This window comes from Prionailurus viverrinus, chromosome D4, assembly GCF_022837055.1.
Source record: "Prionailurus viverrinus isolate Anna chromosome D4, UM_Priviv_1.0, whole genome shotgun sequence".
NCBI classification, from domain to species: Eukaryota; Metazoa; Chordata; class Mammalia; order Carnivora; family Felidae; genus Prionailurus; species Prionailurus viverrinus.
In genome coordinates this window covers 5,860,835-5,880,238 of record NC_062573.1, presented here as the reverse complement: position 1 = coordinate 5,880,238, position 19,404 = coordinate 5,860,835, and the positions used below count along the sequence as shown (strand labels likewise).

The following is a 19,404-nucleotide window of genomic DNA, read 5'->3' as shown; positions in this document are numbered from 1 at the left end:
AAATGGTGACTGCCACAGGAGAAACAAAGCACTGATACTTCACAGAATCCTTAGGGAAGAAACTCCAAAACTTCAATAATTGAAGTTCTCTTGTGCTCTAATGTCTCCTCTACCTAAGCTTTGGGGACTTCTTCACAGTCTCAAAGGATGCTCCCTTGACAGAGGGTGGAGTCTATGAATGTCTATAGTCCCCTCAGCCTGTGGAAGGTCCAGAGGAGGCAGGGAAGAAAACCTTCAGATTCATGAAGGTTGAAATCTTGTCTAGGAGCAGATGCCTTCCTTCTGTGATTTTTGTGGGCAGTCTGTCTATAGCTAAGACAGGAATTTGGAAAAGAATTACACCAACACAAATAAGCACATACCACAATAACAACACTTTTAGATCCAGGGATTGGGCACAGGATGGGATTGATATTATCATTAAAAGAAACGTTTTCACTGTCCTATTATCTCTGCCTATCTTTTATCTTTTTATGCTTATTCTTTCGCTCCAATTAATTTTCACTAGAAAGTGAGAGGCACGGAATACCTGTTGGGTGATCTCATATTTCATTGCCTTTTCAGATAATTTTCAACCTCCAGAATAATTGATGCAGAGAAAAACATCAGAGTTAGCAGAAATCATCATTCCATCAGCTGGAAATTAGATGGGAAGCAAACTGCTGATCCTCCTGCCATGAATTAATGAATGAAAATCCTCAATCAAAAGATAATTTCTCCAGGATTCTGCTCCTGCCCTTTCAGAGAATTCTCTCTTTCTCTCATTCCCTCTCTGTATCTATCTTCTTTTTTCTCTCTCCCATTTCTGCTTTCCCTGTATTAGTCTCTCTTTACAGCAGAAGACTGAAAGGGGGTTAAAATATACATTAAATTCTGAATTCTGAACGTTAATGGAAAGAAGTCACAATCCAGGTAATTGTAATATTTTGGTTGTTTTAATTGCTGATAGGAAGAATAAACAAAAAAATTCTTGGGTAGATTATATCGAATGTTGGAAGAGTCTGCTATAGTGTTACTTTATCTCTAGGTGAACTCAAAGCTATGGGGAAAAGTAACCTAACAAGACCCTCTGAATTCATCCTCCTGGGACTCTCCTCTCGACCTGAAGATCAGAAGCCACTCTTTGCTGTGTTTCTCCCCATCTACCTCATCACAGTGATAGGAAACGTGCTCATCATCCTAGCCATTCGCTCAGACACTCGCCTCCAGACACCCATGTACTTTTTCCTGAGCATCCTGTCCTTTGTTGACATTTGCTATGTGACAGTCATTATCCCCAAGATGCTGGTGAACCTCTTATCAGAGACAAAGGCCATCTCTTATGGTGAGTGTCTGACCCAGATGTACTTCTTCATAGCCTTTGGAAATACAGACAGTTACCTCCTGGCAGCCATGGCCATTGACCGCTATGTAGCCATATGTTATCCTTTTCACTACATAACCATCATGAATCACAGACGCTGTGTCCTGCTTCTGATCCTCTCCTTCTGCATTCCACACCTCCACTCCCTCCTGCACATTCTCCTAACCAATCAACTCATCTTCTGTTCCACTAATGTCATCCACCATTTTTTCTGTGATGACCAGCCAGTGCTGAAATTGTCCTGTTCCTCCCATTTTGTCAAAGAAATCACAGTAATGACAGAAGGGTTGGCTGTCATAATGACACCCTTTTCGTGCATAATTATCTCTTACTTAAGAATCCTCATCACTGTTCTGAAGATTCCTTCAGCTGCTGGGAAGCGCAAAGCATTTTCCACCTGTGGCTCTCATCTCACAGTGGTGACCCTGTTTTATGGAAGCATTAGCTATGTCTATTTCCAGCCCCTGTCCAACTATACTGTCAAGGATCGAATAGCAACAATTATCTACACCATACTAACCCCCATGCTAAACCCATTTATCTATAGTCTGAGGAACAAAGACATGAAGCAGGGCTTGACAAAGCTGATGCACTGGGTGAAATGCCAATAAGGAATCTGAGGTCTTAAGAGAAGCCCGTTAATCTCTCACCCCTGACTGCAGGTTTTTAACGTGTCTGTCATTCAATTCTGAAGGATGGTAACTTTAATGATTTGTTTCATCCTTGATAGAAGAATGTTTATTGCATGTGATGAAACTAATGTGTTGAAGCTACCCCTAAATATGATGCCTATTTCCCAGTGGTCTCTAATATTATCTGACTGGGACAAGGTCTACCTGTATCTTGTTCTCTGTGCACCAATCTAAATTTGGAAAACACATCTGGTTTCCAGGACATCACATGCCTTTCACATAATCCCAATCCTATTGAAATCGCTCCTATCCTTGAGTTTGATCACTAGAAACTCCTTATTTATAGGTATCCCTATTCATAGGGCTGAGTTTTCTTATGTAGTCATTTAAAGCTGTTTGAATGACTTTAAGTGTGTGTGTGTGTGTGTGTGTGTGTGTGTGCACGCATGTATGAGTGTGTAACTTATCATGGTAGCCCAAGTGCCCTTCAATAGCAAGATCTCTCTTTCTCCCCTTATAATGGTCATGACTCCTTCCTCTAGGTCAATTTCAAAGACTGAGGTCCTGACTTCTATAGTTATTATATGGTGAAAAAATGAAATCACCCCAGTAGATGACTCTTGGTGAATCAGTCCCAGGCCAGTTCCTCAAGAGTATAGCATCTCAGTGTTCTTCCCTGCTTCCCACCTGGCACAGTCGACTATGCATTGTCTTTCCTTATTAATTTCATTTGACCCAAATTTAAGTGTGCCACTCTCTCAGGGAGTAGATATTATGTTCCAATTACCCTGAAAATAGATGCCTCCAACTGCTAGGGATTCTTCTTCCTTAACAGATGTGACCCAACTACTAACGAGAAAAACAGAATTGGGCATGGAAAAATGCTTTTGTCCATTGGTGAGTTCTGAAAAATATTAAGGTAGCTGTTAGTCCATAAATTTATTTGGCCACTCAGAGATTTGTGAATTCATTTGTTCATTTGACAAATTTCTATTTATTATACACTATGTGCCAGTCTCTGAGACTTAAAAACAAAGATTATGTGCTAGATGATAAGCCAACAGTCTGATGGCCAAAAATCTTCAGGAGCCTAAGGAAACAAAACAAAATAGGCAACACAAGACTTTAGAGTGAAATTTTGTGTTATTTGGGTTGTTTCCAGTTACAAGGTACAGAGGAACATGTATACTTTTTTTTTTAATTTTTTTTTCAACGTTTATTTATTTTTGGGACAGAGAGAGACAGAGCATGAACGGGGGAGGGGCAGAGAGAGAGGGAGACACAGAATCGGAAACAGGCTCCAGGCTCCGAGCCATCAGCCCAGAGCCTGACGCAGGGCTCGAACTCACGGACCGCGAGATCGTGACCTGGCTGAAGTCGGACGTTTAACCGACTGCGCCACCCAGGCGCCCCGGAACATGTATACTTTTAAGTAACAGGTGTCAAAAACAAAAATCAAAAAACCTCTGGGCTTAAGTAAAGAGAGACTGTATTTGAAAGGATTATTCCAAGATGGAGGGAAGGGGCCATAGTAGTAAGTGAGAGAGGACTGTTGTAACAGGAAGAATGCCCAGCCAGGAGATCTGCAAGAAGTCTCAAAGGTCAGGCAGAAAAGGGCTTTTCTTTTATAGGAGGAAGAGGAAGAAGCTAGAAGGAACCACATGTGGTAAAGTGGGGTGAGCAGGTGACAGTGGTGAGATTGGATAGTTGATCAGGGAAAGTTTTTCCCGGACATCAGTGGACATTCAGAGGGGCCATCACACAGGGGTGGTATGTGGACTTTGGCTGAGGGTCAAAGTCCAGTCATTTTTCAGAGCATAAAAGGGTGGGAGGATTTCTTCTCTGTTACTGTTTTCCAGGAGCACAGGGCTCAGGTAGGATTCAACATTGTCACAGGGGTTTATTGTGAAGATTCACAAGGGAAAAAGAGACAAACCTCAGCTACACAAACAAATCTCACAAAAGAATAAGAACCAAAGCATGGACATGCCCAACGGAGCTGGAACACGGTTGAGGCACTTGACAGTTATTTATCAGAAAATACGAAATTCATGAATATGTTATTTTGCTGCTCCTCTATAGTCAGTTCACAGAAGAGGGCAGTGGTCTTGGGAAGCACACAAAGGTTAAGAGGCTTTTCTCCATTACTCTCATATAAATATGTACAGGAGAGAGGGGTCAACCAGGTGGGGTAAACTGGAGACTACATAGGACTTAACCAGACGTGAAAATTTTCCCAAGACAGACCTGTAAACGGATATTGATAGCAGGTTGATGAAGGATCAGTTAGAAACTGTTCCTTTTATGAAAGTATCAACTTCCTCCAAAACACACACAAACACATATACTCTAAACATCTTTAGCAAACCCCACTCCTTATATGAGTCATTAGGAAAGGGCTTAAGTTGCATATCTGGTCATGTGGGGAGTAACAGAAGCAGAAACTTATAGAAAGAGGTCACAATAATATCACAATCCTCTTGGGCTTGCAGAAATATTGGCGTAGGTTTAAACTTCCACTGACTTTGGAAGTGAGGGATTCTATCTGATCTTACCTAGACTTTCAGCAGAGGAACCCTGCTGGTACTCAAGACTATATAATCACAGTAACCATAGAGCACTTAACTTTGAAAGAGACCAGACTAGGGACTTTACATACATGATGATACTAATTTTCTACTAAGTCTTTAACAGAAAACACAAATTTATTATTTGCATATCTCAGATGGGATACATGAGGATCAAAATGTATAAATAACTTCTTTATCCATCCGTCAATGGACATTTGGGGTTTTTCCATAATTTGGCTATTGTTGATAATGCTAGTACAAACATCAGGGTGCACAGCTGTGGTATACATATACACTGGAATATTAGTCATCAAAAAGAATGAAATCTTGCCATTTTTAATGACGTGGATGGAGCTACAGTGTATTATGCTAAGCAAAATGTTAGTCAGAGAAAGACAAATACCATATGATTTCACTCATATGTGGATTTTAAGAAACAAACCAGATCAACACGGCAGGGGGGTGGGGAAGAGAAGGAGGCAAACCATAAGAGACTCTTAGCGGTAGAGTACAAACTTAGGTTTACTGGAGGGGAGGTGGGCGTGAGATGGACTAAATGGATGATGGGTATTAAGGAGGGTACCTGTTGTGATGAGCACTGGGTGTTATATATAAGTGATGAATCATTAAATTCTATTCCTAAAACCAATATTACTCTGTATGTTAAACAACTAGAATTTAAATAAAAACTTGAAACAAAACAAGCAAAAAAGTATAAATAACTTTCTGGAAATCAAACATTTCTTAACCTCAGTTCTGGAGATTGAAATCTGTTTGGACAATTATGGTTTTTACTCTTAACTCCTATCCTGCCTCCCTAAGGGTGCATATGTGGCTGTGAAGAGAATTTCTCTGACTTATTAATTCTGCCTTCTGAAATTTCTGGGAAAAAATCAATTCTAGATCAGTGAGGTGGAGCTCCAACTTGACATTCTTGAAAACCGGAGCCCCAGAGGTAGAGATGACCAAGAGGACATACACCTTCTAAAAATGTGCAGAAATCACCAGGACAATTTAAACTTCTGCAGGTTGGTGAATGGGGGAATTGAGCCACAATAACTTAGACCTCAAGAGGAAGGCAGTCCTTCAGTTCCATACCCTTAACCATGACCTTCTCCCTTACCCTAAGGGTCCAATATGACCACAAGGAAAATTTTCTCAAAGATACCAATTTTGCCTTAAGCAATTTCAAAAAAGGATCCATACTAAGAAGAGAGGTCTTTCATGAATTATAGAAGTAGTTAGGAGGTGCCATGCTTCAGGAGCACCTGGGTGGCTCAATCAGTTGAGTATCCGACTCTTGATCTCAGTTCCAGTCATGAGCTCATCATCGTGGGATTGGGCCCTGCATCAGGCTCCATGCTGGGTATGCAGCCTGCTTGGGATTCTCTCTCTCCCTCCCCCACCCCCCGTTTCAAAATAAATAAACATTTTTTTTTAACTTAAAAGAAATGCCATGTTTCAGAGTACTACTGAGGAGTAAAGAAGAGGAATTGCTTGGGGGTGATGGTTCATGAGTGTGTACAAATGTCCAAACGATCAAATTGTGTACATTAAATATGTGTAGTTTTTGGGTATCAGTGATAACACAATAAAGCTGTTTTTTTTAAAGGAGGGGGAGTTTGCAATATTTCAATGCCTAATAAACACCAAGAACTATTGTAGGCACTTTATGCAAGTCAATTATTTTCACCTGAGGGCAAGAGAAAGCTTTGAGGAAGATCTTATTGCCCATTATGTACAGAAGAGTAAATGGGGGCAGAGAGAAGGTGAACGGACTTGCCTGAGAACATGCAGCTATTAAGTGGCCAGAGCCACCACTCTAAGTTGGTCCAGCTCAAAAGCCACACTCACTTAACTAAACCAGGTTGTCCAACCCTGTCCCCATTACACCCCACACAGTCATTGCTGTCTGAAAACCTAATGTTCCATTGACTGTGTCCTCAGAAAAACTGACAGTGAATCTGAGGGATGAATGAGGAGACAGAGCCAGCTGTGGAGAGCTCAGAGGGAAGGAATGTCAGGTGCAAATGTCCTGAGATGGAAAACCTTAGTTCAAGGAACATTTCAAAAGTCAGCATGGCTGGATTATAACAAGAGGGTTAGAATGGAGTTGCCTTTTTAAGTCCTGGTTAAGAACTTGCATTTTATTCCAAAGTATGATAAAAGTCATTTGATATGGAAACATGACCTGATTTCCTTTACGTTACAAATGGTGGAGTTGCTTCCCTGAGAATTGCTGGAAACGTTCTGTTTTTATACTTTGTTCTCATTGTTTCCCTTCTTTTGGTAGCTAGATAGGCTGTTGAGGCTATCTTGTTGTTGCTTTTCTATTTCCTTATGTATAACTTCCTCAATCGGAGAGCATACATCCAAAATTTAAGTCTATTAATTGTTACATTTAAGTTTCAGAAGAATTTCACTGTTAGCCTGTTTGAAAATACCAGATAATACAGAACTGGACAATAAATCCTATGGGGGAGGGTACTGTAAGTCTTCATATGATGTTTGCAGCAGGAGTCTGTCATCAAATCCAGCCTTTAAAAAAGCGCTATCTTCCCATCTTTGAACCAAGGAGGCGGAATCAGCCTCAAAGGAGTCATGAATCCCCAGATGTTAAATGGGCCAGAAAATGTTCAGTGCTCTCCTCTTAGTAGAAGATGCCACCATGCAGCCCAGACTTCTAACCCTCTGGAGAGGCTATGATGCAAACTTTTGGATTCCCTCCTGCAGAGACTAATCAGCCATTGAGGTAGTCCCTTGAACCCCAATTACATTAATTCCATGAGCCAAAATGTGTCTCCTCCTGAATGAGTGCCCAAATGCTTCCAGTTCCAATCACTCTAGAGCCTTGGGCATTGTGGCAGACAACACAGAGCCTTTAGTAGTGCTTGGTAGAGCCTCCTCCTTGTGACACCGACCCCGCTCTCCAATCAGATATCCACAAAAAGCCATTTTCTAAACTTATGTGTTAAAAAAAACCAGAAGCAGAACTATAAATACAGAGAACAAACTGATGGTTGCCAGAGGGGATAGGTTGGGGTATGGGAAAAACGGGTGAAGGGGAGCAGAAGATCCAGGATTTCAGTTATGGAATGAATAAATCACAGGAATAAAAGGCATAGCATAAGGAATCTAGTCCATAGTGTTGTAATAGTACTGTATGGTGATAGACAGTAGTTACACTTGTGGTGAGCATAGCAAAATACATAGAGTTGTCAAATGACTATGTTGTATACTTGAAACTAATGTAACACTGCATGTCAACTATACTCAAATAAAAAAATTTTTAAACTAAAATTTTAAAAATTATATATGAGAAAACCATTGAAAACAAGCAAAAAAAAAAAAAGGTTTAAAACAAAGCAACCCCATCCTTATAAAGGAGTATAACTTCCTACTCTTCAGGCATATGCTATGCATAGTGATTTTCTCCCGAAGAGGACAATGTAGAAAAAGGCTGGAGGGTATGACCAGAGTAGCTTTATAGTGGAGAAGCCTCACCAACACTACTTCATCCAGATAATCAAGGTCAACTTCAACAGTCATAAATCATGTTGATAGTATCACAAGGCCAACATCAAGGCATGGACCAGGCTGACTTCCTGTCTGGATGCTCTGGAGAAAACTATGCATCCAAGCTTATTTAGTTTGTTGACAGAATTCAGCTCCTGGCAGTTGCAAAAGAGGATCTCATTTGCCTACTAGCTGTGAGCCAGGGACATCTCTCACCTCCGAGAGGCAAGTCACAATCTTCTCCATGTGGCTCCTCCATCTCCAGGCCAACAAGTGCTGCTAGTATTCCTCATGCTTCTAATCTTTGACTTCCTCTGTCTCTGACCTCCTACCTACCCAGATTTAAAGGACTCATGTGATTAGGTCTGACCCACCCAAATAATCTCTCTTAAACTCAACTGAGCCATACGACATAACCTAATCACAGGAGAAAATCCAGCATATTCAGAGTCCCAGAAAATATGCACGGTATGGATATTGGGGGCCTCCTTAGAGTTCTGCCTGCCATACTGTGTTTACCTGCCACCTTTCCAGAAGGCAAGCACATAAGCGCAGGGGTTCTCCCACTCACCAGTCTAAGAAAACAGCCATGTGGTCATGGGGGCTACATTATTTTACATTAGAAAGGTCACCATCAGTGGCTTTCAGACAGAAACCCGATGTCTTCCCTTATTCTAAGATTTATTGCTACAAAAAGATAATGAGGTACTATAAAGACTATAAGATAATATATAAAGTGTTTATAATGTGACTGGGACACTGACTAGCACAACAGTGGACTCCATAAATAATTATTATTTATTATTATTACTACTACTAATGTACAGCATGATATGTGATGATAGATCTCTTTAGCTCCCTGGATACTCAATATTGATCTAAACAAAGTCAAAATTTTAAACTTTTCTTCAAGTGAATAAGACAACCGTAAAGAGTTGTAAAGTGATTTTTTTTAGTAATTTTGGTGTCTGAAGATACTTATTGGCAACTTGGGCTCAGTATGATATCTGATTTTCCTGAGCTACTGAACACACCCTTGATATTATTTAATGTCATTTGCATCCCCTTCTGTTAATAGTCATTCTGCATATAAATATTATTAAAGCGAAAATATCTTTCCTTATAACACCAATACTATCAATATCATTTTTTTAATTTATTTTTTTCAATATATGAAATTTATTGTCAAAGTGGTTTCCATACAACACCCAGTGCTCATCCCAAAAGGTGCCCTCCCCAATACCCATCACCCACCCTCCCCTCCCTCCCACCCCCCATCAACCCTCAGTTTGTTCTCAGTTTTTAAGAGTCTCTCATACTTTGGCTCTCTCCCACTCTAACCTCTTCTTTTTTTTTTTCCTTCCCCTCCCCCATGGGATTCTGTCAAGTTTCTCAGGATCCACATAAGAGTGAAAACATATGGTGTCTGTCTTTCTCTGTATGGCTTATTTCACTTAGCATAACACTCTCCAGTTCCATCCACGTTGCTACAAAGGGCCATATTTCATTCTTTTTCATTGCCATGTAGTACTCCATTGTGTATATAAACCACAATTTCTTTATCCATTCGTCAGTTGATGGACATTTAGGCTCTTTCCATAATTTGGCTATTGTTGAGAGTGCTGCTATAAACATTGGGGTACAAGTGCCTCTATGCATCAGTACTCCTGTATCCCTTGGGTAAATTCCTAGCAGTGCTACTGCTGGGTCATAGGGTAGGTCTATTTTTAATTTTCTGAGGAACCTCCACACTGCTTTCCAGAGTGGCTGCACCAATTTGCATTCCCACCAACAGTGCAAGAGGGTTCCCGTTTCTCCACATCCTCTCCAGCATCTATAGTCTCCTCATTTATTCATTTTGGTGACTCGGACTGGCGTGAGGTGATATCTGAGTGTGGTTTTCATTTGTATTTCCCTGATGAGGGGCGACGTTGAGCATCTTTTCATGTGCCTGTTGGCCATCTGGATGTCTTCTTTAGAGAAGTGTCTATTCATGTTTTCTGCCCATTTCTTCACTGGGTTATTTGTTTCTCGGGTGTGGATTTTGGTGAGCTCTTTATAGATTTTGGATACTAGCCCTTTGTCTGGTATGTCATTTGCAAATGTCTTTTCCCATTCCGTTGGTTGCCTTTTAGTTTTGTTGGTTGTTTCCTTTGCTGTGCAGAAGCTTTTTATCTTCATAAGGTCCCAGTAATTCATTTTTGCTTTTAATTCCCTTGCCTTTGGGGATGTGTCGAGTAAGAGATTGCTATGGCTGAGGTCAGAGAGGTCGTTTCCTGCTTTCTCCTCTAGGGTTTTGATGGTTTCCTGTCTCACATTCAGGACCTTATCCATTTTGAGTTTATTTTTGTGAATGGTGTGAGAAAGTGGTCTAGTTTCAATCTTCTGCATGTTGCTATCCAGTTCTCCCAGCACCATTTGTTAAAGAGACTGTCTTTTTTCCATTGGATGTTCTTTCCTGCTTTGTCAAAGATGAGTTGGCCATACATTTGTGGGTCTAGTTCTGGGGTTTCTATTCTATTCCATTGGTCTATGTGTCTGTTTTTGTGCCAATACCATGCTGTCTTGATGATTACAGCTTTGTAGTAGAGGCTAAAGTCTGGGATTGTGATGCCTCCTGCTTTGGTCTTCTTCTTCCAAATTACTTTGGCTATGCAGGGCCTTTTGTGTTTCCATATGAACTTTAGAATTGCTTGTTCTAGAGGCGCCTGGGTGGCTCAGTCGGTTGGGCGGCCGACTTCGGCTCAGGTCATGATCTCACGGTCCGTGAGTTCAAGCCCCGCGTTGGGCTCTGTGCTGACGGCTCAGAGCCTAGAGCCTGCTTCGGATTCTGTGTCTCCCTCTCTCTCTGGCCCTCCCCTGTTCATGCTCTGTCTCTCTCTGTCTCAAAAATAAATAAACGTTTAAAAAAAATTAAAAAAAGAAAGAATTGCTTGTTCTAGCTTCGAGAAGAATGCTTTTGCAATTTTGATTGGGACTGCAATGAATGTGTAGATAGCTTTGGGTAGTATTGACATTTTGACAATATTTATTCTTCCAATCCATGAGCAGGGAATGTCTTTCCATTTCTTTATATCTTCTTCAATTACCTTCATAAGCTTTCTATAGTTTTCAGCATACAGATCTTTTACATCTTTGGTAAGATTTATTCCTAGGTATTTTATGCTTCTTGGTGCAATTGTGAATGGGATCCGTTTCTTTGTCTTTCTGTTGCTTCATTGTTAGTGTATAAGAATGCAAATGATTTCTGTACATTGAGTTTGTATCCTGCAACTTTGCTGAATTCATGTATCAGTTCTAGCAGACTTTTGGTGGAGTCTATCAGATTTTCCATGTATAATATCATGTCATCTGCAAAAAGCGAAAGCTTGACTTCATCTTTGCCAATTTGGATGCCTTTGATTTCCTTTTGTTGTCTGATTGCTGATGCTAGAACTTCCAACACGATGTTAAACAACAGCAGTGAGAGTGGGCATCCCTGTCGTGTTCCTGATCTCAGGGAAAAAGCTCTCAGTTTTTCCCCATTGAGGATGATGTTAGCTGTGGGCTTTTCATAAATGGCTTTTATGATCTTTAAGTATGTTCCTTCTATCCCGACTTTCTCAAGGGTTTTTATTAAGAAAGGGTGCTGGATTTTGTCAAAGGCCTTTTCTGCATCGATTGACAGGATCATATGGTTCTTCTCTTTTCTTTTATTAATGTGATGTATCACGTTGATTGATTTGTGATGTTGAACCAGCCCTGCATCCCAGGAATGAATCCCACTTGATCATGGTGAATAATTCTTTTTATATGCTGTTGAATTCGATTTGCTAGTATCTTATTGAGAATTTTTGCATCCATATTCATCAGGGATATTGGCCTGTAGTTCTCTTTTTTTACTGGGTCTCTGTCTGGTTTGGGAATCAAAGTAATACTGGCTTCATAGAATGAGTCTGGAAGTTTTCCTTCCCTTTCTATTTCTTGGAATAGCTTGAGAAGGATAGGTATTATCTCTGCTTTAAACGTCTGGTAGAACTCCCCTGGGAAGCCATCTGGTCCTGGACTCTTATTTGTTGGGAGATTTTTGATAACTGATTCAATTTCTTCACTGGTTATGGGTCTGTTCAAGGTTTCTATTTCCTCCTGATTGAGTTTTGAAAGAGTGTGGGTGTTTAGGAATTTGTCCATTTCTTCCAGGTTGTCCAATTTGTTGGCATATAATTTTTCATAGTATTCCCTGATAATTGTTTGTATCTCTGAGGGATTGGTTGTAATAAGTCCATTTTCATTCATGATTTTATCTATTTGGGTCATCTCCCTTTTCTTTTTGAGAAGCCTGGCTAGGGGTTTGTCAATTTTGTTTATGTTTTCAAAAAACCAACTCTTGGTTTCGTTGATCTGCTCTACAGTTTTTTTAGATTCTATATTGTTTATTTCTGCTCTGATCTTTATTATTTCTCTTCTTCTGCTGGATTTAGGCTGTCTTTGCTATTCTGCTTCTATTTCCTTTAAGTGTGCTATTAGATTTTGTATTTGGGATTTTTCTTGTTTCTTGAGATAGCCCTGGATTGCAATGTATTTTCCTCTCAGGACTGCCTTCGCTGCATCCCAAAGCGTTTGGATTGTTGTATTTTCATTTTTGTTTGTTTCCATACATTTTTAAATTTCTTCTCTAATTGCCTGGTTGACCCACTAATTCTTTAGTAGGGTGTTCTTTAACCTCCATACTTTTGGAGGTTTTCCAGACTTTTTCCTGTGGTTGATTTCAAGCTTCATAGCATTTTGCTCTGAAAGTATGCATGGTATGATCTCAATTCTTGTATACTTATGAAGGGCTGTTTTGTGACCCAGTATGTGATCTATCTTGGAGAATGTTCCATGTGTACTCAAGAAGAAAGTATATACTGTTGCTTTGGGAAGCAGAGTTCTAAATATATCTGTCAAGTCCATCTGATCCAATGTATCATTCAGGGCCCTTGTTTCTTTATTGACCATGTGTCTAGATGATCTATCCATTTCTGTAAGTGTAGTGTTAAAGTCCCCTGCAATTACCACATTCTTATCAATAAGGTTGCTTATGTTTGTGAGTAATTGTTTTATGTATTTGGGGGCTCCCGTATTCAGCGCATAGACATTTATAATTGTTAGCTCTTCCTGATGGATAGACCCTGTAATTATTATATAATGCCTTTCTTCACCTCTTGTTACAGCCTTTAATTTAAAGTCTAGTTTGTCTGATATAAGTATGGCTACTCCAGCTTTCTTTTGGCTTCCAGTAGCATGATAAATAGTTCTCCATCCCCTCACTCTCAACCTGAAGATGTCCTCAGGTCTAAAATGAGTCTCTTGTAGACAGAAAATAGATGGGTCTTGTTTTTTTATCCATTCTGATACCCTATGTCTTTTGGTTGGCGCATTTAGTCCATTTACATTCAGTGTTATTATGGAAAGATACGGGTTTAGAGTCACTGTGATGTCTGTATGTTTTATGCTTGTAGCGATGTCTCTGGTACTTTGTCTCACAGGATTCCCTTTAGGATCTCTCGTAGGGCTGGTTTAGTAGTGACAAATTCCTTCAGTTTTTGTTTGTTTGGGAAGACCCTTATCTCTCCTTCTATTCTAAATGACAGACTTGCTGGATAAAGGATTCTCGGCTGCCTATTTTTTCTGTTCAATGCATTGAAGATCTCCTGTCATGCCTTTCTGGCCTGCCAAGTATCAAAAGAGAGATCAGTCACGAGTCTTATAGGTCTCCCTTTATAAGTTAGGGCACGTTTATCCCTTGCTGCTTTCAGAATTTTCTCTTTATCCTTGTATTTTGCCAGTTTCACTATGATATGTTGTGCAGAAGATCCATTCAAGTTACATCTGAAGGGAGTTCTCTGTGCCTCTTGGATTTCAATGCCTTTTTCCTTCCCCAGACCCAGGAAGTTCTCAGCTATTATTTCTTCAAGTACACCTTCAGCACCTTTCCCTCTCTCTTCCTCCTCTGGGATACCAATTATGCGTATATTATTTCTTTTTAGTGTATCACTTAGTTCTCTAATTTTCCCCTCATACTCCTGGATTTTTTTATCTCTCTTTTTCTCAGCTTCCTCTTTTTCCATAATTTTATCTTCTAGTTCACCTATTCTCTCCTCTGCCTCTTCAATCTGAGCCGTGAACGTTTCCATTTTATTTTGCATCTCGTTTAAAGCGTTTTTCAGCTCCTCGTGACTGTTCCTTAGTCCCTTGATCTCTGTAGCAAGAGATTCTCTGCTGTCCTGTATACTGTTTTCAAGCCCAGCGATTAAATTTATGACTATTATTCTAAATTCACTTTCTGTTATATCATTTAAATCCTTTTTGATCAGTTCATTAGCTGTTGTTATTTCCTGGAAATTCTTTTGAGGGGAATTCTTCCGTTTGGTCATTTTGGATAGTCCCTGGAGTGGTGCGGACCTACAGGGCACTTCCCCTGTGGTGTGGTGTATAACTGGAGTTGGTGGGCAGGGCCACAGTCAGACCTGATGTCTGCCCCCAGCCGACCGCTGGGGCCACTGTCAGACTGGTGTGTGCCTTCTCTTCCCCTCCCCTATGGGCAGGATTCACTGTGGGGTGGCATGGCCCGTCTGGGTTACTTGCCCACTGCCAGGCTTGTGGTGCTGGGGATCTGGCGTATTAGCTGGGGTGGGTAGGCAAGGTGCACAGGGGCAGGAGGGGCAGGCTTAGCTCGCTTCTCCTTAGGTGATCCACTTCAGGAGGGGCCCTGTGGCAGCGGGAGGGAGTCAGACCCACTGCCAGAGGGGTGGCTCCTCAGAAGCACAGCATTGGGTGTTTGCGCGGAGCGAGCAAGTTCCCTGGAAGGAACTGGTTCCCTTTGGGATTTTGGCTGGGGGATGGGCGAGGGAGATGGCACTGGCGAGCACCTTTGTTCCCTGCCAAACTAAGCTCTGTCGTCCGGGGGCTCAGCAACTCTCCCTCCCTTTGTCCTCCAGCCTTGCCGCTTTCCGAGCAGAGCTGTTAACTTATGACCTCCCAGATGCTAAGTCCCTCTTGCCCTCGGAACACACTCCATCCAGCCCCTCCGCTTTTGCAAGCCAGACTCGGGGCTCTGCTTGGCCGGCGGGCCGTCCCTCCGCCCCTGCTCCCTCCCACTAGTCCGTGGAGTGCGCACCACCTCTCCGCCCTTCCTACCCTCTTCCGTGGGCCTCTCATCTGCGCTTGGCTCCGGAGACTCCGTTCTGCTAATCCTCTGGCGGTTTTCTGGGTTATTTAGGCAGGTGTAGGTGGAATCTAAGTGATCAGCAGGACGCGCGGTGAGCCCAGCATCCTCCTATGTCACCATCTTCCTCTCTCCATATCATTTTTTTAAATTTTTAATGTTTTATTCATTTTTGAGAGTAGAGCACGAGCAGGGGTGTGGCAGAGAGAGAGAGGGAAACACAGAATCCAAATCAGGCTCCACGCTTTGAGCTGTCAGCACAGAGCCCAGTGCAGGGCTCCAACCCATGAACCATGAGATCATGACCTAAGGTGAAGTTGGATGCTTAACCAACTGAGCCACCCAGGCGCCCCTATCAATTTTATTTTTTTAAAAATGACCCATCACATTACCTTAATGTTGTTAATTTGAATTTTACTGGATATTATAGTTTTGCTTATGTTTATTTTTTAACCTCTGTTTTGTTTTTCCAACTTAACAATTTTGCCTTGGATCATTGCTGGTCAATGTTCATGGGTTTGTTAGAATAAAGGAACATATCTACCTATCCTGGCAATCAGGTCATCATTATGGAAGAAGGGAAAGTGAGCTGCTATTTGTGTGCTGGGTATAGTGATATTTTAAAATCCCAGGTTCATTGCAACACTACACACAATAGCCAAGATATACAAACAACTTAAATGCCTGTCAATGGATGAACAGATAAAGAAAAATGTGGTACATGTGTATATAAAATGGAATAATATTCAGCCATATAAAAGAAGGAAATCCTGCCATTAGCAACAACATGGATGAAACTTGAGGGTGTTATTCTAAGTGAAATAAGTCAGACAGAGACAAGATATCACTTATATATAGAATCTAAAGAAGTCAAACTCACAGAGACAGAGAGTAGATTGGTGATTTCCAGAGTCTGGGGGAGGGAGGACATGAAGAGATGTCAGACAGAGTACAAACTTTCAACTATAAGATGAATAAGTTTTGAGAGTCTAATGTATTGCATGATATGTGATGATAGTTACACATGTGATGTTATACATGTGTAGTGATATGTGTGTATATGTGTGTATGTGACAGTTATACATGTGATGTATTGTATACTTGAAACTTGCTAAGAAAATAGATTTTAAGTGTTCTCATCACAAAAAAAATAGATGATAACTATGTGATAGATGTGTTAACTAATCTTATTGTGGTAACCATTACACAATATATACATATATCAAATTACCACATTCTATACCTTAAATTTACGCAATGCTATTTGTCAGTTATACCTCAATAAAGCTGGGAAATAAATCGACAAGTACTGTTGCAGGTCACATACTCCAGGAAGCAAACTCTGAGTTGGAGACTTGAGTTTAGGAGATTTCTTTGGAATGCTCTTATGATCAACACCTAAGGAAAGGAAATGACTGCAGGACTGGGCAGAGGGACAGGTCAAACTATGTTGCAGTCTCAAAGGAAGCCTCAATTGACCCAGAAGCATTCTGAAGTTGGGATGCCCGACAGACCTGTCCCAAGTTGAGATAAGAGGGCCAGACCTCTATACCTCTGCTTCAGTCATTCATTGCAAGTAGGCTACCCTAGTTAAATGCATGGTCTAGGACTAGACAGCTTTCTTCAGCTGAGACAACCCCCAAAAAGGCCTTACAGCCAAAGGCTGTCTATCAGCATCCTCCCCAAAACTGGGACAATAAGCCCTTCATTCCTAAAGGGGGATCTGGAAAATGCATGACAATAACTACTACAGGTACTTAACATATTAATAATTGCTAGTAACTGACATGTTACTAATTGGAAACTCAAGACACTGAGAATTGCATATCTCTCTGCTTAGTTGACAAAATCATATATATGGATTTCTTAATTCAATCTTAGCTCTATTGTGCTGCTACCATGTATATATATCAATCATTGTTAGGTCATAATAGGTACATATTCAGAAAAAATCATTGAGCATCTATCTACTATATGCCAGTCCTTGTCCTAGACACTGGTGACCCAACAATAGATGAGACAATATATATATTCTCTCCCTCATGTGTCTCCCAGACCAGCTGATACAGAAGAAGTAATTATGAATAATGGGGGGTGAGGGGTGTCTGAATCAGCAAGGCTTTGCTTTTACCATGTGATCTCATTTAATGCTCAGAACCCAATTAGGTAGACTTTATTAGTCCTATTCAAAAGATGAATATATTGACATTCAAATAAGAAAAAGTGACTGGCCTGAAGTCACTGAGCTTGCGGTGCATGGAGCAGATAATCAAAGACAGAAGTGCTGCCTCTGAACTCATGACTTGTCCAGGAAGACCAGGGAAAAGAAAGTATGAGTTGTTGGACCACAATTAAAGCTCCAAGGCATGTTCAAGCTTAGAGTAGTGTAATTCAAAGTGTCCTTTTTAACTTCATCAGAAGAAATACTACTGCAGTTCTTTTCCAAAATTGAAAGCTGAAGTACTCATTTATAATTTTTGGAGAAAGAAATACCCAGAAAAGTAGAAAAATGTTTTAAATCAAAGACCTCCTCTTGGATTTAAATCCTTAATTGGATTTAGCTATATAGTCAACAATAAACCCAAGAAATGCACTTTATGAACAATCATTATCTTCTTTCCCAGCCATGTTTGATGACTTTCTACAATTACCTAAAACCAGTTTTCACTTGAGGTGACCAACAAAAAACAATTTAACAGCAAAAAGAGTCTTATTTCTAACATTAACTGGAATGAAAATGGAACACAACAAACCTGCATTTATGACAAGCATATTTAAGTTTATTTTACATTGGGACCTTGTTTTTGATATGGTTAACTGGTTAGCAAAAGATCTTTGTTTCTTTTTATTTTTTCTTATCATAGACTAATACCTAAAAAAAATTCTTTTAGGTTAAAATAAGTTTTATTATCTCTCTCCCTTTGATTAGAGTTATTTCTTTATAGAAAAATTCTTCTGATTTTATTTTTTCATTCTCATAGAGGAGCCTTAGATGAGTGTGATTCCACATTTTACCTTTGACATTTTGTCTTATTACTTGTCAAATTGCAAACATTAAGAGTTTTTGTGCACTTTTCTCCACGTTCCCTTTAAAACTCTGAGAGATAAGAGGATTGTCCCAGCATTCATATCTTCTTGAGGTACTGACTCTTTTTCCTTATATAATGTCCTTCTTTATCTCTTGTAACAACATTTTACTTAAAGTCTGTTTTAGCCATCTCAGCTCTCTCTTGGTCACTATTTTCATTGAATATCTTTTCCACTCTTTTGTTTTTATTTGTATCTTTGGTCCTCAAGTGAGTCTCCTGTAGATAGTACATGGTTAGATCCTGGTTTCTTTTTTAATCCATTCTTCCAAACTCTCCTTTGAATCGAAGAGTTTAATCCATTTACATTTACGTTAATTGCTGCAAAGTAAGGACTTATTTCTGTCATTTTATTCCATGTTTTCTATATGATTTGTATCAATTTTTGTTCCCCCCAAAAATATTTAAGAACCATTACTTCCTTATTTTGTGTTTAGTTTTTTTATAATGTACAGTTAGTTTCCCTTCTCATTTCCTTTTCTAACTATATATATAATTATTATATAACAATATTAGCATATTAATTTGTATTATTAAATATGTATTTATGTATATATATTTATCTAAATATATACTAGTCATTTTCTTAGTCGTTACCCTGGGGATTGATATTAACATCTTATATTTATTATAATCTAGTTTAGATTAATACCAATGTTCCAGTATTTAGAGCTCTTGGATGACAACAGTAATTAGCTAAAGGCACATTATTTTAATAATACTTAAACCTACTTCCTCCATTGTAGTTGGTGTCTTATTTTCTAGAATAGCAAAATATTTTCTTTAGAATGAAAACCTACTAATTATGCCTTCTAATTATAGTAGAGATCTCAGGAGAAACAAAGACTACTAGAAGGAGTGTTAATTATAATAACCTCATGGATGTTATTCAGTAGGTCTCCTCTTTGATACAAACAGCATGATTAAAATGAGTATTTTACTTTTTTGTATTCTACTATTATAAGAATAAGTATGGAAGTTTCAGGATGGGAAAGAACTGAGTAAGAGATAGATGAAATAACTGTAGGATCAGAGAACTAAGTGAATGATA

The 19,404-nt window shown here is 39.8% G+C and overlaps 1 protein-coding gene across 1 annotated transcript; it reads left to right on the top strand.

Moving 5' to 3' along the window:
- The first annotated feature begins 890 nt into the window (after nucleotides 1–890).
- LOC125150658 (olfactory receptor 1L1) lies at nucleotides 891–1,974 on the top strand. Its single transcript, XM_047830805.1, has one exon. It carries the CDS (start codon nucleotides 1,042–1,044, stop codon nucleotides 1,972–1,974), a length of 933 nt encoding a protein of 310 aa, XP_047686761.1. The 5' UTR covers nucleotides 891–1,041.
- The last annotated feature ends 17,430 nt before the right edge of the window (nucleotides 1,975–19,404 follow it).